Source organism: Hyperolius riggenbachi, chromosome 2, assembly GCF_040937935.1.
Source record: "Hyperolius riggenbachi isolate aHypRig1 chromosome 2, aHypRig1.pri, whole genome shotgun sequence".
NCBI lineage: Eukaryota > Metazoa > Chordata > Amphibia > Anura > Hyperoliidae > Hyperolius > Hyperolius riggenbachi.
The window spans coordinates 34,416,413-34,434,840 of record NC_090647.1 but is presented as its reverse complement, the minus strand read 5'-3'; the positions used below and the strand labels follow the sequence as shown (position 1 = coordinate 34,434,840).

Here is an 18,428-nt window from a genome sequence, read left to right as displayed (position 1 = left end):
AAAAGGATCTAAATCCTAGGCAAGATAAACAAAAAAAGAAAAAAATCCTCACAGAACCGCACCACACTTCAAATGTCCAAGAATAATCAATGCGTTTTATTAAAGTTTATGATTGCACAAGAATGTATAAAAACAATTAAAACCAAAGGTTCCAGGTAACACACACATATATATATATATAATAAATAATGCAATGAATAAATACTGATTTATAAGCTCAAACCCTTCCCTCTACTCCAAGGCTATATGACATATAGAGGAGCGTGGGATGAGTAAAGTGACAAGTGCTGATCACAGTGTATAGCAATCCTATACCAGGACAGGCCAATGTAAGGTGACAAACATAAAGTGCATATAGTGCAAAAAGTAGATGGAAGGTGAAACCACAATGGAAGTGCAACAAGTGATTCCCCAGATGGGGTAAGTGGAGGGTGGAAAGGATCCAAAAGGACCGAAGACGAGGGAGGCAGAGGAGAAACTAAACTTTAACCTGGCGGCCCTAGACTTTTTGCCGCCTGAGCTAGAGGGGTAGCTGGCAGGATGGGGGTATTGGGCCTAGCGGTGGGGAGGGGGGTCGGACCCCCCCCTCCCTCGCCTGGGTCCCCCGATCTGCACTCCCCTCCAGCTTTAAATGTAGCGTAAGCAGCCGACAGACAGTAAGAGGCACGGGCGGGGGATCACTCACCTTCCTCGTTCCAACGTGCGCTCCACTGACGTCACTTCCTGCAACGCCGGCCACGTACAATACAGTGGCCGGCGTTGCAGGAAGTGACGTCAGTGGAGCGCACGCTGGAACGAGGAAGAGGTGAGTCCTCCCCGCCCGTTGCCTCTTACTGTCGGCTGCTTACGCTACATTTAAAGCTGGAGGGGAGCGCAGATCGGGGGACTCAGGTGAGGGAGGGGGGGTCCGACCCCCCTCCCCACCGCTAGGCCCAATACCCCTGTCCTGCCAGCTACCCCTCCAGCTCGGCAGCCGGCCCCCCAGCACTCACGGACGGGCGGATGCCGCCCCTAGAACTTTGCCGCCTGAGGCAAAAGTTTCACCCCGCCTCATGAGCGGCCGGCCCGAGAGGACCGCATGCATTAGATTCTACGCCGCACTTGTGGCTGTTCTAGCCTGAATCTACGCCGGCCCGCCGTTTCCGCTCCCGACGTGATCGTGCGCACCCGGAGGGGGAGACTAATTTGTCATTTGACAGCTGACATCTCCCCTGAGTGATCAGCAGCCATCGCGTATGGCTGCTGATCACGTGATCACTTTGATCGCCGGCGGATCGTAGTGATCACTTTGACAGCTGCGGCGGCAGGAGGGAAAGAAGAGGATCCACTCACCTCCCTGCCATTCCTGCGACGATCAGCGCTCTCCACCGCTCTGGCCGGCATCTCTGCTCGTTGTGACGTAAGTTCTCGGCCGCGGCTTGATGACGTCGTCAAGCCGCGGCCGAGGACTTAGCGTCAGAACGAGTGGGGATGTCGGAGAGAATGGTGGTGTCCGCAGTGGCTCATCGCTGGAGCCTGGAAGGTGGGTGATGGCTGCTGCTGAAAGGGGGGACACCTGGCCACACAGGGGGGGCACACACCAGCAAGCCCTAACAGGATCCGGCTGCCTGACCCCCCAAATGCATGCCCCCCACAATGAAAAAGTGTCTGATCCTTAAGGGGAGTTAGGCGGCCAGTCCTGAAAGGGTTAATAAAACTCATTGATTATTCTTGGACATTTGAAGTGTGGCGCGGTTCTGTGAGGATTTTTTCTTTTTATGTTTATCTTGCCCCGGTTGTCCCCCAAAAAATCGACAGTTTTCTTTGTTTTCGGTTGATAAATCCAATCAAATTTCCCGGGATTTTTGGGTTTCGATTTTTTTGGGGGGAGGTTGGGCATGTTGGAAATTTCAGACCGACTTTATCAAGAATTGTATGGCGTGTGATGGATTGTCAATCACTTGATGTACAGATTCAATCAGATTCAATCCATTGTTTCTAAGCCTTCAATTATTTTATTCATGATTGGGGAAAAATTGAACATAGGTGTGTGGTACGTTGGTCAGATTTTTGAATTGTTATAATCGGTCAGAAAAATTGATCGCTATTCTTGAATTGAACAGATATTTAAAAAATTGTATGGTGTGTGGCCACCCTTAGGGCCTGTTCAGACTGTCTGCGTATAAAGAACGCGTATAAAATCAAAGAAACGCAAGTTGAAAAACGCATGCGTTTTTCTTGCGTTCTAATGCGTATTCTATTGTGTTTTGCACATACACGTGATCCAGGGGAAAAAAAAGAATTATGGGAACCGCAGAGGAAAACGTACGCTAAAAACGCAATAGTACGCGTTTTTGATACAGAACTGCATGCAGCAATGCGAATAAGAAACGTATGCGTCTCATACGCCTACATGTGAACTAGCCCATTCAAAAGCATTAGGAGGCGTTTCTATGCGTTTTTGGTACCCGTACGTGTTCCCTGAAAACGGCTAGGAACGTGCATAGTCTGAACAGGCCCTAATGGTGCCTATACACGATACAATAAAAACGTTCGATTTTCCCGTTTATTCTATCTAAATGATCGAATCGAATAAAAGTTGAAAATATTTTTTTTTCCGATCAAGAAATTCGAACGATTATCCCGGTTTTTTAGAGAAAAATCAGATCGGACATGCTGGAAAAATCTTTATAAAAATTGAAAAAAAAAAATGAAAAGTTGTACCATGTAGAGAAGGGCAGAACAGAGAACTCAGAGAGGATAATGAGGTGAGTGTCAGTGAGGGCTCGTTTACACTAGGGGTGTTTTTGCCCTTTTTCACGCGCAGGCGATTTTCAAAATCATTCTAAAAAGCGCTTGTGCAATGATTCCCTATGAGAGAGTTCACATCTGAGCGGTTCATTTCCGATCCACTCAGCAAAGCGCTGCCTGTACCTTTTTTGAGGTGATTCCAATGGAAAGTATAGGAAAAACGCAAAACGCCCACAAAATCGTTTTGTGCAGCGATTGCGTTCGTGCTTTTAAGAATAAATACATTGTATTTATTCTTTTTCCGGGTCAAATAGTTAACCTCCTGACTTGCGTCAGGGAGTGAATTAAAAAACCGCTCTGGAAAAGCGCTCAGTAAAGCGCTTTTAACAAAAACGCACCGCCCACCCAAGTGCTGGGAATCGCAAAAAAAGTTGCGTCAAAAAAAGCCAACCGCGAACGGTAACGTGATCGGAACGCAATGTGAACAAGGCCTAAGAGAGGTACTCAGGAATAGAAAATACGTTGACTGCACAATCTCCTAACATAACTAGCAATAAATAGTACTGCATTAAAACTACACTGGCATTACTGTATTTGTCCAGCAGGTGGTGGTAATGCTCTTTCCTCATTCCTCTCCTGGCTCAAGAGCAATAGGTGTGGAAAGATTCTGTGTGTGACCTTTCCTGAGCGCCTATGAAGAGGTCATGTCCAGCTCCAGGTCACAGCTTACAAGGCAAACAAAATGATTCTTTTTTTTAGGACAGGCTGGGAAAAGGGTCTCCTGCTCATTTCATTATTATTACCAGTGACCTAAGCCCGTTTAAAAACAGCCTCTAGGTCCGTGCACACGCGTGCACTCGCCCGCCTGGCCGGCCGGCCGGTCCGCCCCCTGGTCCGTCCTGCATCCTGTCCCAACGGCTGTCAGTGCAGGACATGCGCAGTAGTGCAAAAGCACTGACACAGGGAAAGGACGCAGGGACACTTGCTTTTATTAGGTAGGATTTATTAGATTTATCTAGCACCAACATATTACGCAATGCTGTATAATACATAGAATTGCAGACAATGATAACAGGGGTGACAGCACAATACAGGTAATAGGCAATAGATACAACAATACAAGTAATAAGCAATAAGATACAAAACTCCATACAGGTAGTAATACAATGCCAGATCATACGTTGGAGTGGTAGTGCTGATGATACAAGTTCACTTATTTTGGGTAGGGTGTACAATCAAGTATGATACACAAGGGGAGAGGGCCCTGCTAAAGGCTTACAATCTAGAGCAGGCATGGGCAAACTTGGCCCTCCAACTGTTAAGGAACTACAAGTCCCACAATGCATTGCAGGAGTCTTACAACCACAGTCATGACTCATAAAGGCAAATGCATTGTGGGACTTGTAGTTCCTTAACAGCTGGAGGGCCAAGTTTGCCCATGCCTGATCTAGAGGGAGGGATAGTGACACGAAAGGAGGGGAGTGCATCAGGAGGTTCTCAGCAGAGAGAGTTAGGCAGCGTCAAGGTGAGGTAAGCCTCTTTGAGGAGGTGAGTTTTGAGTGCTTTTTTAAAGGTTTCGAAGGAGGGGGCAAGCCTGATGGGCAGTGGGAGAAAGTTCCACAGGATGAGGGCAGCTCTAGTGAAGTCCTGTACTCGTGCAAGGGAGTTTGAGATGCGTAGGGTGGTTAGGAGAAGGTTGCTGGAGGAGCGAAGTGGGCGGCCAGGTGTGTATCTGCTGACCAAGTCAGAGATGTACATCAGGCAGGCGTATAGATTTGTAGGCCATTTTCCCTGATGAGTTAACCCACTAGGTGCCAGAGTGTAATGTCCAAGTTACTAATTGACTAATTTTTATGAAACGTCTTAACGCCTCATTGATACATAAATATATAAAGCCGAGTACACGCGCGTTCGTTAACACTCAGGTGATGCAGCTATTTACGAGAATTTAACATGTGTACAGCAGCTCCCCATGACCTCCGAGCGCCTTACCCTGCGATCAACCTGGCGTACAGATGCTCCATTCTCTGTACCAGGGGCGTATCTGGGTAATATAGTGCCTATAGCAAACAATGACATTGCGCCCCCCTCCACAGTCAGAGCCCCCTTCCCCTCTAAAAATAGCATCATTTCTCGTGTACATGTGTTATGGTTGCTTTTGTGTTTTGGCTCAGGATATTGCTGAGGTTACTTTTTTGGAAATAGCTCTTGTTGTTCACTCTCGGTCCTCTGTTCTTACACTAAGCCAAGTGCGCGCTACATGCATAAGTTAAGTAGCCATGTTCCCCAGATAACAGCATTAATCTGATCTGAGGTCTAAATGACAGGGAGGCATGGAGGAAGGCAGGCTGGTGCAGTACAGGGGCAGGCATGGCGCCCATGGTGCTGTGGCGCCCGTGACACAAGCCATGCCTGCACCCCTCTAGATACGCCTCTGCTCTGTACGCTCATCATTGGTTGCCATGGAAACAGACCACACCGTTTTATAACTCTGAACCATGCATGCTGTCATGCCGGCCGGTGCGATGACGTGGAGAACCGTCCCAAAAGTCGCCGGTAACGGAGGCGCCAGCGGGAACGGGAGAGGAGGCAGGAGGACGCCAGGGGACCTCTCGGCCTATGGTGGGCTGGAGGAAGCCCAAGGTAAAGTACCAGTTTCATTTTTTTAGCACTTGGAGTCCCTTTAACCCGCTGAGCGGTCTGGACGAGCTCAGCTCGTCCAACACCGCCAGAGCCTTCCGCTCAGGCCCTGCTGGGCCGATTTTAATGAAATAAAAAGCAGCACACGCAGCCGGCACTTTGCCAGCCGCGTGTGCTGCCTGATCGCCACTGCAGCGCGGCGATCCGCCGCGTGCAGCGGCGAAAGAGGGTCCCCCCAGCCGCCCGAGCCCAGCGTAGCCGGAACAAACAGTTCCGGCCAGCACTAAGGGCTGGATCGGAGGCGGCTGACGTCAGGACGTCGGCTGACGTCCATGACGTCACTCCGCTCGTCGCCATGGCGACGAGGTAAGCGAAACACGGAAGGCCGCTTATTGCGGCCTTCCGTGTTACTTCTGGCCGCCGGAGGCGATCGGAAGAACGCCTCCGGAGCGCCCTCTAGTGGGCTTTCATGCAGCCAACTTTCAGTTGGCTGCATGAAATAGTTTTTTTTTTATTTAAAAAAAACCCTCCCGCAGCCACCCTGGCGATTTAATCAGAACGCCAGGGTGGTTAAGGCCCGTACTCACTACATTAATTTTCAGACGATCTGCGATTTTTTTGAATGACGAGCAATCCTTTCCGCAATCTTCCAACGTGGGTACAGACGCGTGATTATGCGAACGATGCTTAGCAATGCTGGCCGATAACTACCATCACAGCGGATTGGATCTTTAAAGGTGCTCATTAACAGTAAAAATTTTCATCAGATATGATCTTTCGATGCAATTTGAACGATCGTAACTAATTGGAAGGCAATTATCGCTTGTTCACATTTACTGAACGATTCTTTCTTCAAATTCGATCATAAAATCCAGTTTTCAGATCAATTTTATCCTATTTAGCAATCGACTAAAGAATTGTTCCTTATTGATTGCCTTCAAAAACAAACAGCGATCATTATCATCATCATCATCATCATCATCCATTCGATCATTAAAATTGTAGTGAAAGATCGCATTTAGTGAAAAAATTGTACAGTGAATGGGCCACTTTAGATACCCGATGACCACTGCGCAGAGTACAGTCATCGATTGAACTCCCGTTTGCGTGCGTCATTTGCTTTCGCGTATACCTGTTGGCAGGAAGATGTGCTCATCGCGAGACATCGCTGGGATCCTTCTTCCTGGGCCGCAAAGTGAGTATGTAGCTTTAGAAGAATTTCTTGCTCATCTCTATTCCTCAATGAGTGACCCCTGACCCCTGGGAGGCTATAAAGAAGTCAGAGACATTTCAGAGGCTCAAAGGACTTTTTGTCATTGCTGGAGTGAGAGTGACTGACAGAGGAGGAAGGGGGATGAATGGAGAGAACATTTGTCTGCAATAAGAATGCTCCATTCTCAATCAGCAACTCCCCCAAACTCTCATTCTGGGCAATCCCACAATTATTAGACCGCAGCACAGACAGGCTGCCAAATCTGAGAGTGCAGATAGAGTCAGCCTGTCAGCAGACAGCCTAGCCATAGCCAGCTGACACCTCCATCCAGCACATGCAGAGCCTCCTTTCTCCCATCACTGAGCTGCTCACACATAGAGTCACTAAGCCAGCACACAGCCTAGCCATAGCCTGCTGACACCTCCATCCAGCACATGCAGAGCCTCCTTTCTCCCATCACTGAGCTGCTCACACATAGAGTCACTAAGCCAGCGCTCAGCCTAGCCATAGCCTGCTGAGTGCTGACACCTCCATCCAGCACATGCAGAGCCTCTCCCAGTCACTGAGCTGCTCACACTCTGCTGCAAGGCAGCAGGAGAACTTCTAAGAGAACTTCTGGGTCCAGCCTGTCCTCTGAAGGACATCGCTACCTGCTGGGAACTTCTGGGAGAACTTCTGGGTCCAGCCTGTCCTCTGAAGGACACTGCTACCTGCTGGGAACTTCTGATAGAACTTCTGGGTCCAGCCTGTCCTCTGAAGGACATCGCTACCTGCTGAGAACTTCTGGGAGAACTTCTGGGTCCAGCCTGTCCTCTGAAGGACATCCCTACCTGCTGGGAACTTCTGGGAGAACTTCTGGGTCCAGCCTGCCCTCTGAAGGACATTGCTACCTGCTGGGAACTTCTGATAGATCTTCTGGGTCCAGCCTGTCCTCTGAAGGACATCGCTACCTGCAGAGAAACTTCTGAGAGAACTTCTGGGGCCAGCCTGTCCTCTGAAGGACATCACTACCTGCTGAGAACTTCTGGGGTCAGCCTGTCCTCTGAAGGACATTCGCTACCTGCTGGGAACTTCTTGTAAAACTTCTGGGGCCAGCCTGTCCTCTGAAGGACATTGCTACCTGCTGGCCAGGGATGGAGACCTGCAACTCTCTCATCACCAGGATCTGTCACCATGGATGGGGGATTTTGGTGTGGATTCTGTGCTGGGGGGTCCTGCATTGTGCTTCAGCGGATATGTACAGTTCTATGATGAACATCCAGCAAGCTCTGGACACGGAGAAGATATTAATACAGCATCTGGGGACCTACCTAGAGGAGGAGACCCACCGACTCAATGACCTGCGCAGGTAAGATGGGGGCGGGATGCACTGGGGCAACCAACCGTGTGGTCATTGCTGCATCTGTGTTATTGTGCTTTAGGCTTCGTAGTGCAGCTGTAGGTAGGATAAGCGAAATACGGAAAAAACAGTGGCAAAGGGATCACTGTAGCAGCAATAGCAGCTGCTATGGGGCCCGTAGTCAAGGGGGGGGGGGGGGGGCTGGTACTGGCTGCCCATGTCCCCCCCCCCTTTTTTTATTTTACTATTCCCCCCTCTCCCACAATCTAATCCTACCATAGCCATGGTCATATTCTAATGTTCTGCTATATTACTATAGCACTGACATCTGCAGCACTTTACAGAGTACATAGGCATGTCACTGACTGTCATCAGAGGAACTCACAATCTAATCCCTACCATAGTCATAGAAAAAAAAAAAGTTTTTTTAATGCAAACTTTCAGGCGTTTTTTGAACTTTCATGTGAACGTATGCCTGAAGAAGGTATCTAGCTGCTAGAAACATTGCAATAATGAAAGTTTATTTCAGGTATCCATGAAAAGTTATAATTTTTAATATATTGTTTTCCCCCTACAGAATTATCTCGACCTCAACTAACACAGTACTATATATACTGGTGAATGGGTGCTGGTCTAGTTTAGGGCAGTGTTTCTCAACATTTTATTGGTGTGTACCCCTTTGGAAACCCTGTACTCACCAAGTACCCCCTAGCATAGTAAATATTATCACAAATACCCCTTGACAAATATATATTTAATTGTTTTACATGATAATTGATTCTAAACCAGGCATGGGCAAACTCGGCCCTCCAGCTGTTACGAAACTACAAGTCCCACAATGCATTTGCCTTTATGAGTCATGACTGTGGCTGTCAGACTCCTGCAATGCATTGTGGGACTTGTAGTTCTTTAAAGGGAAGGTTCAGGGAGGGGATTAAAAAAATAAAAATAAATTTCCACTTACCTGGGGCTTCCTCCAGCCCGTGGCAGGCAGGAGGTGCCCTCGCCGCCGCTCCGCAGGCTCCCGGTGGTCTCCGGTGCCCGACCCGACCTGGCCAGGCCGGCTGCCAGGTCGGGCTCTTCTGCGCTCCATTTCCTGGAACTTCTGCGTCCCACGCCGGCGCTCTGACGTCATCGGACGTCCTCCGGGCTCTACTGCGCATGCGCAGAACTACTGCGCATGCGCAGTACAGCGCGGCGGACGGCCGATGACGTCAGCGCGCCGGCGTGGGACGCAGAAGTCCCAGGAAATGGAGCGCAGAAGAGCCCGACCTGGCAGCCGGCCTGGCCAGGTCGGGTCGGGCACCGGAGACCACCGGGAGCCTGCGGAGCGGCGGCGAGGGCACCTCCTGCCTGCCACGGGCTGGAGGAAGCCCCAGGTAAGTGGAAATTTATTTTTATTTTTTTAATCCCCTCCCTGAACCTTCCCTTTAACAGCTGGAGGGCCAAGTTTGCCCATGCCTGTAAACCATTTCCAAGCATTTACTATTGCTTTTAATTAGCTAAAATAATAATTTGACTTAGTTTAAATAAGATTTATCAATTTCTAAAACTGTAAATTTGTTATTCTTGGTTAAGTATATCAAGCCCGAGTACCCCCTGGAACCATCAGCAGTACCCCCTGGGGTAAGCGTACCACACGTTGAGAGCCTAGGGTTTAGGGGACCCAGTAGGAAACCACATAGGAAACAATTCTCCAATCACAGCACCCTCCACAGCACGGAGTGTAGTGATTGGTCAAATAGTGTGAGTGTATTTTATTACAACCTATCTGAAACCTAGCAGTACGAGAGGGTGTTGTGTCCACCCAATCACATTAGTAGAATTTCCCTATGAGGTTTCCTGCTGGGTCCCCAAAACTAGACTAGCGCCGATTAATATTAGGTACTCCGTCGGGCAGATACGGCAGTTTCCCGTGATCTTCAATTTGGCTGATTATTATCAGTAGTAGGTGATGATTGCCATATTTTTAACCAGTTACCTCAACAGAAGCAGTATATCTATGTCCCATTGGTGGATAATAATGGCTCCAAGAGTGTAGAAATACGTACCTCACTGCAATTGCCCGCCGTGCGCACACATCCCATTCACCAATCAAAGTGCCTGTGATCAAAGATCACCAGCATCAATGAGATGTCAGTGGTCACTGAGAAAATTAAAGTGAAAACACACACACACTGTTTCCTGTGCACTATTCACAGTACACAGGAACAAAAAGTGGGGGGACATCTAGTGGCCAAATAGTAAAAATACACCCTATTACATTAAATTAAATAAAATAAAAAATACTCCCTTAAAATTAACCCCTTACCTCCCCCCCCCTCTCATAGTTAAAATATTTGTATATGAAAAAAATGACATTTAGAAAAAATACATAAATAGTTAACATTAGGGACTCAACTTTTTTAATATGTATGACATGAGGGTATATTACTGTTATTTTTGCAAATAAGTCGCTTGCAATTAGTGACAGATGCAAAACTGAAAAAATAAACCTTTATTCCCAAATAAAATATTGTCGCCATACATTGTACTAGGGACATATTTTAAATGTCGTAATAACCAGGATGAATTGGAAAATAAAATGTGTGGGTTTTATCCACAGCAACACATTTTATTTTAAAATTATAATGGTCAAAAACGGAGAAATATTTTTTTTCAATTTTTTTGTCTTATTATTCACGTTTAAAATGCATTTACAATAAATAATTTTTAGCAGAATGTACCACCCAAAGAAAGCCTTATCGGTGGCAAAAAAACAAGATATAGATAATTTTGTTGTGATAAGTAGTAATAAAGTTATTGGTGAATGAGAGGGAGGAGTGCTGAATGGTGAAAAATGCTCTGGTCTATATGGGGAAAAACCCCTTAGTGGTGAAGTGGTTAAAGGGAGACCAGCGTGTGATTGCTGCTTTATAAATTGTCAGATACATTCACGATACATTCTCGGAGCAGGCTGTCTTCTTCAGTGTGTCTTTCTCAAACACCCCTTTTGCCATTTCCCCCCAGATCCCCACTTTACAAAGAGGCAATCTAGGGCTGCAGTAAAGTCAGTGTGAACTTTTTTCATTGGCGAAGGAATGACCATTGGCCAAATGCATCCTGAGGATCAGTACATGTGACTGGAAGTGCAAATCACTATTCACCACTTTACTACAGGTGATCAAAGCAACAGGACTGGTTCTGTACAATGGACCACCTATCACCCCCCAATAAGTGTCACTCCCCCCACACATACAGAATTTGTGCGACACCAGTGCCTGTGTTTCTACCTTTCGCCTCCTCCTCCCTCCTTACCATCACTTGCATGCAGTGGGGTCTTTAGGCAAGGCCAGACTTATACTTTTTGTGCCCCTAGGCCAAGTATGTTGCGGCTCCCCTTTCTTGTGCAGCAGCCCCCGCCCATTCCATATGCAGCCCCCTCTTCCATGTGTATCATCCATGTACAGCAGCCCCTCCCATTCCATGTGCATCCCCCTCTTCCATGTGTATCATCCATGTACAGCAGTCCCTCCCATTCCATGTGCAGCCCCCTCTTCCATGTGTATCATCCATGTACAGCAGCCCCTCCCATTCCATGTGCAGCCCCCTCTTCCATGTGTATTATCCATGTACAGCAGCCCCTCCCATTCCAGGTGCAGCCTCCTCTTCCATGTGTATCATCCATGTACAGCAGCTCCCTCCCATTCCATGTGCAGCCCCCTCTTCCATGTGTATCATCCATGTACAGCAGCCTCTCCCATTCCATGTGCAGCCCCCTCTTCCGTGTGTATCATCCATGAACAGCAGCCCCTTCTATTCCATGTGCAGCCCCCTCTTCCATGTGTATTATCCATGTACAGCAGCCCCTCCCATTCCATGTGCAGCCCCCTCTTCCATGTGTATCATCCATGTACAGCAGCCCCTTCTATTCCATGTGCAGCCCCCCCTTCCATGTGTATCATCCATGTACAGCAGCCCCTTCTATTCCATGTGCAGCCCCCTCTTCCATGCGTAATATTCATGTACAACAGCCCCTCCCATTCCATGTGCAGCCCCCCCTTCCATGTGTATCATCCATGTACAGCAGCCCCTTCTATTCCATGTGCAGCCCCCTCTTCCATGCGTAATATCCATGTACAGCAGCCCCTCCCATTCCATGCTCAACACCTTCTTCCCCCTCCCATTCCATGTGCAGCCCCCTCTTCCATGTGTATCATCCATGTACAGCAGCTCCTCCTATTCCATGTGCAGCCCCCTCTCCAATGTATATTATCCATGTACAGCAGCCCCTCCCATTCTGTGTGCAGCCCCCTCTCCCATGTGTAACATCCATGTACAGCAGCCCCTCCCATTCCATGTGCAGCCCCCTCTTCCATGTATAACATCCATGTACCGCAGCCCCTATCTTTCATGACCAGCTCCCTTGAGCATCAGATTCCTTTTTCATGTATTGCTCCCCATTTTCAGCCTTTTCTTTCATATGTAGCATCTCCTCTTTCATGTCCCGGTGCCCCTTGGCCTGAAGCCATCCATGGCCGGGCCTTTGTGGCCTGTCCAGAAATCCTATCCGTCCCTATCTGAAGGTACTTGCCTATGGTATCTAAACACGATTTGACAGTCTGGAATAATGAAAATTAAAATCGCTATTGTTATCCATTTGGTGATCACTTCTCAGAGGGATATTAATTTGCCTGTGTAAAGGATAGGCAGGGATTCCCCCACTTGCCCCATATATACAAACAATCTTTAACCCTCTGCACTCAAGATACTCACAGCACACCGGAACACTAGAAGCCATAAAAACTCCTTCCAAAAAGGATTGCATGCAAAAGAATTCTGTACTAGCCCCTTTCACCAGCGTTGAGGTTTCCTCTTCTAGAAAGGGGCCCTGCTTGCTTGCAGACTGGTATAGAGTACGGACCCTTTCCACAAGAGGAAATATCAATGCTGTTAAGAGGGTTCTAGTACAGAATGCTTTTGCATGCATACCATTTTGGAAGCTACTGTGCTATTCTGCAACTGAATACAATTTGCAACCCACAGTAGTTCTTGTTGCTGCGTCATCACAGCGGCCGGCGTGACAGTTTTCTAACTCTAAACCACGCATGCGCAGTACTGTCACTCCAGCCACCGTGATGACGCGTAGCATCACCGATAAGGTAGTGTCAGCCCAACGGAGAGGAGCCAGGAGGACGCCGGGGGACCTCCCGACCTATGGTGGGCTGGAGAAAGCCCCAGGTAAGTACCAATTTTGTTTATTTTTACTACTCAGGGTCCCTTTAAGACTCTCCACTCCAGGCATTCACAGCAAGCTGGAACACCAGCAGCCAGCAACAAGAACTACTGTGGGTTGCAAATTGTATTCAGTTGCAGAAATAGGACTTTAGCTTCCAAAAGTACCGATTTTGTTTATTTTTACTGCTCGGGGTCCCTTCAATGATTGTATGTTAGTTGACAACTCCCCTCAGCACCTGCTTTTTCCTTTAAAATCCAAGTCTAGCTCCCCTTTTTTGTCACCATATGTGGTGGTAGAAGGAGTACACAGGGTCGCCTTGTGATGACATCATTACCACAACAGCCCTTCCATTTTGGGGACAATATCTTGTACTTACTTGAGGTCTATGCATCCTCTATACTGGTGCACATTAAGGCAGAACTCCGTGAAGTGCTGTTGGATTAGGAACGGAAGAGGATTAACGGTGGCCATACATCAGGTGACTTAGCGGCCAAACCACTATCCAATTCGACAACTATTATTGAATCAGATGAAAAAAAGCATGCCCAATCAACAATGCGACCGATTTCGGGCTAAAATTGGTTGCAGGTATTGGTCGGACATGCTGCAAGATGTAGGGCTGTCTCGCTCGATCAGCACAGCGGGAACGGCATGCGATATCGGAATGAGCGACGAATGTGACGGAACCTCCGTCCCTGTCCCCCCAACCCCCAATTTAAAATGTGACACCCCCCCCGGTGCCCAGCGCAGTATACTTTACCTGTCCGTGTCTGCTGCCGGATGTGCCTTCATCCACGGGCTCCACGTGGTTGCCGCCAAAACGTGGGCGCGTGTGTGCAGGGGCGGTGTGTGCAGGGGCGGTGTGTGCAGGGGCGGTGTTTGCAGGGGAGGTGGGTGTAGGGGCGGTGTGTGCAGAGGCGGTGTGTGCAGGGGCGGTGTATGCAGGGGCGGTGTGTGCAGGGGCGGTGTTTGCAGGGGCGGTGTTTGCAGGGGCGGTGTGTGCAGGGGCGGTGTGTGCAGGGGCGGTGTTTGCAGGGGCGGTGTTTGCAGGGGCGGTGTGTGCAGGGGCGGTGTGTGCAGGGGCGGTGTTTGCAGGGGCGGTGTTTGCAGTGGCGGTGTGTGCAGGGGCGGTGTGTGCAGGGGCGGTGTTTGCAGGGGCGGTGTGTGCAGGGGCGGTGTTTGCAGGGGCGGTGTTTGCAGGGGCGGTGTGTGCAGGGGCGGTGTGTGCAGGGGCGGTGTTTGCAGGGGCGGTGTGCGCAGGGGCGGTGTGCGCAGGGGCGGTGTGCGCAGGGGCGGTGTGCGCAGGGGCGGTGTGCGCAGGGGCGGTGTTTGCAGGGGCGGTGTTTGCAAGGGCGGTGTGTGCAGGGGCGGTGTGTGCAGGGGCGGTGTGTGCAGGGGCGGTGTGTGCAGGGGCGGTGTGTGCAGGGGCGGTGTTTGCAGGGGCGGTGTTTGCAGGGGCGGTGTGTGCAGGGGCGGTGTGTGCAGGGGCGGTGTGTGCAGGGGCGGTGTGTGCAGGGGCGGTGTTTGCAGGGGCGGTGTTTGCAGGGGCGGTGTGTGCAGGGGCGGTGTGTGCAGGGGCGGTGTGTGCAGGGGCGGTGTGTGCAGGGGCGGTGTTTGCAGGGGCGGTGTTTGCAGTGGCGGTGTGTGCAGGGGCGGTGTGTGCAGGGGCGGTGTGTGCAGGGGCGGTGTGCGCAGGGGCGGTGTGCGCAGGGGCGGTGTGCGCAGGGGCGGTGTTTGCAGGGGCGGTGTTTGCAGGGGCGGTGTGTGCAGGGGCGGTGTTTGCAGGGGCGGTGTGTGCAGGGGCGGTGTGTGCAGGGGCGGTGTGTGCAGGGGCGGTGTGTGCAGGGGCGGTGTTTGCAGGGGCGGTGTGTGCAGGGGCGGTGTTTGCAGGGGCGGTGTGTGCAGGGGCGGTGTGTGCAGGGGCGGTGTTTGCAGGGGCGGTGTGTGCAGGGGCGGTGTTTGCAGGGGCGGTGTGTGCAGGGGCGGTGTTTGCAGGGGCGGTGTTTGCAGGGGCGGTGTGTGCAGGGGCGGTGTGCGCAGGGGCGGTGTGCGCAGGGGCGGTGTTTGCAGGGGCGGTGTGTGCAGGGGCGGTGTGTGCAGGGGCGGTGTTTGCAGGGGCGGTGTGTGCAGGGGCGGTGTTTGCAGGGGCGGTGTGTGCAGGGGCGGTGTGTGCAGGGGCGGTGTTTGCAGGGGCGGTGTGTGCAGGGGCGGTGTTTGCAGGGGCGGTGTGTGCAGGGGCGGTGTTTGCAGGGGCGGTGTTTGCAGGGGCGGTGTGCGCAGGGGCGGTGTGCGCAGGGGCGGTGTGCGCAGGGGCGGTGTGCGCAGGGGCGGTGTTTGCAGGGGCGGTGTGTGCAGGGGCGGTGTGTGCAGGGGCGGTGTTTGCAGGGGCGGTGTGCGCAGGGGCAGTGTTTAGGGGAAGGTATTCTAGCATGGACTTAAATCCTTTTTCTATTTACAATGGAAGATCGCATTTTTTTTAGACTGTGATATTTGATCTTTTGGTAATTAAAAAAAATATTTCTGCACATGTTGTCCCATGAATGTGTTATGAGGACCATAGATCAGTTGATAGAAGATGCAGAAGATACAGAGTCGGAGGTCAGTGACATTCTATAGCATGGAAGTGCTGCGGAGGAGGGGAGGGGGGCTGGTGGGGACTCGCTGAGCTTTTGGCACTCATCTGTGGATTGTCTCATATTACTTTAAACTTAAACAACCCTCCGGTGTGGCTTCTTGTGCTTATTGAATCCTTGCAGGGAAAGAATGCTTCTGCCTATTGCAAAATATCCCCCTCCTCAGATATGACAACTGCAACATCTTCAAAGCGAATTGGAACTTTTTTTCCCCTTGAAGTCAAATTCCAATTTTGTTTAAAAAAAAATTGCTTAGTGTAGATGTGTGCTACGTGTATCAGTTAAAGCGGAACTTTAATCAAAACCTTTCTTTTTAACTCAGAACTTCCTGTCTGCTCTATAAGATAAGCAACAGCATAATGTCCTTTACAGAAAAACATGTTGCTTTGTTATTACAGCTGATACAAACCCTGCAATAAATCTGCGTGTGTCTACTTTCTGCTTTCATTGAAGCAGACATAGGGTTAACATCCTGTGTTTACAAATTAGCAGTTCTGCCATGGCAGTCAGGTGACACTGCGGAGAGATCAAATTACACAGGTGATTAGTCATAGATGAGGGAGAATTAGACAGGCTAAACTCTCTAAATACATACAGGGTGCATTTCTCTATGTATTGCTTCTGTCCTGTGCAAGAGTTCAGGTCCACTTTCAGGGGCACTTTAAGGAATACATCAGGAATCCTTTAGATTCTTCCGATTCACGGGCTGATTTTGATGTAAGGGGAGCCTTCCTCTGAAAGTAAACATTTTATAACACAGGATCTGCACAGCAGAAGGCTTTGTGTGTTCACAGTAATATGAGCCAGTCCACGAAACTCTGCACTGAGTGCCAATAACTGAGCATTTACCTAACAGCCTCCAGCACTCCCAGCACAGAGCAATATATAATGACATAGGCCTAGTGCCCACCAGAGCGGTTCGGTTGCGTTTTTAGGAACGCTTGCAGCTGAGGATAGCTTGGGTAATGTATTTCAATGGGCTGGTGCACACCAGAGCGGGTCGGTTTTAGCTGAAACGCAAACTCCCGGGCTGCAGCATTTTTTGGATTTCTGAGGCGTTTCTGCCTCCAATGTTAAGTATAGGAAACGCGCAAGACGCTTGATAAAACGCCAGATCAGAGTGGTTTTCAAGGCATTTTTGTTACAGTAGCTGTTCAGTAACAGCTTTACTGTAACAATATCTAATCTGCTACACAAAAACGCTACCAAAAACGCTTCACTTTAAGTAAAAAAAACGCCACGCAAAACGCTAGCAAAACGCTTCATAATAATAAGAAAAAACGCTTCAAAAACCGCTAGCGTTTTGCGGATCTGCTAGCGGTTTTTGGTGTGCACTAGGCCATACAGTACATAGGCACAAACTTCCCAGGACTGGATCACCCGGGCGACATCTCACTCATGTCCAGGGCCGGGCCGAGGCATAGGCTGGAGAGGCTCCAGCCTCAGGGCGCAGTGTAGGAGGGGGCGCACAATTCATTCAGCTGTCATTCCTAATTGTGTATGAAGCAGAAAGAAATAAGAAAAGGGGATACATAGCAGTGACTGCAAGCCAGATAACTAGAGATTGAGGTGTTGGGGAGGTTGTGGGCCCTGTGGCCCTCCTAGTCTAATAGCAATCAGTGTGTGACGGCTGGGGTGGGAGGGATGGGGGAGGGGCCTCTTAGTCTAATAGCAATCAGTGTGTGACGGCTGGGGTGGGAGGGATGGAGGAGGGGCCTCTTAGTCTAATAGCAATCAGTGTGTGACGGCTGGGGTGGGAGGGATGGAGGGGCGCACTTTGGTGTCTCAGCCTTGGGTGCTGAAGGACCTTGTCCCGGCTCTGCTCATGTCTGTCAGATGAAGTTTTACAGGGAAGTCAGGGCAACACTATCCTATATAATAAAATCCTACCTGTCCCTGCGTCATCCTCCTGTCATCCTCCTGTCGCTGTGTCTGTGTGTTTTGACTACTGCGCAGGTGTAGCCGTTGGGACAGGAGGAGGATGGGGCCGGGGGAGGGGCGGGCGGACGGACGGGTGCGCGCGTGCACACGCTGACATGTGGCAGTGGCGCTGGTGAGATACACCTAGAGCCGTTTTTAAACGGGCTTAGGTCTACTAGTCAGATTATAAAATATTACCGGTACTTTGGTGTGTTGGTGCGCTCCCCAATCCTCCCTCTATTAGCTAACACAACAGGTGTGGGCTTGCTGCACCTTTGTAAGCGTCACATGATATCCCAAATTCACATCAATTCAACAGGATTAAGGGCTTGTTCACATGAGGGGCAATTTCGTTTTTTTTTTTTTTTCAGTGCTGGCGATTTTAAAAATCGCCTTAAAAGTGCTTGTGCAATGTTAGCTAATGCGAGTGTGTGAGCGGTGAGCTTATGTGAGCGATGAGCTTTCTATCCAATCACAAACGCGGCTCTTGCAAAATTTTCAAAGCATTTGCGATTCAATAAAAAGAATAGGGAAATTGCTAAACGCTTGAAAAGCAATTTCCTGAGCACTTTAATGAATAAATACATTGTATTTAATCATTTCCGGGGCAAAGAGTTCACTTCCTGACTGACACTACACAAAAGCGCTTAGGAAAGCAAAAAAAAGAAAAACGCTCTGAAAGTGCTTAGAAAAGCGCTTTCAAAATCGCTCCATAAATCGCTCAGCACTTGCGAT

The 18,428-nt window shown here is 49.6% G+C and overlaps 1 protein-coding gene across 1 annotated transcript in view; it reads left to right on the top strand.

The window, feature by feature from the left end:
• Positions 1-6,875: 6,875 nt before the first annotated feature.
• Positions 6,876-18,428, top strand: part of P4HA3 (prolyl 4-hydroxylase subunit alpha 3) — a 134,979-nt gene continuing 123,426 nt past the window's right edge. Inside the window, exon 1 of the mRNA XM_068264688.1 lies at positions 6,876-7,931. Coding sequence (XP_068120789.1) covers positions 7,717-7,931 — 215 coding nt within the window. The 5' untranslated portion in view covers positions 6,876-7,716. The remainder of the gene's footprint in view (positions 7,932-18,428) is intronic.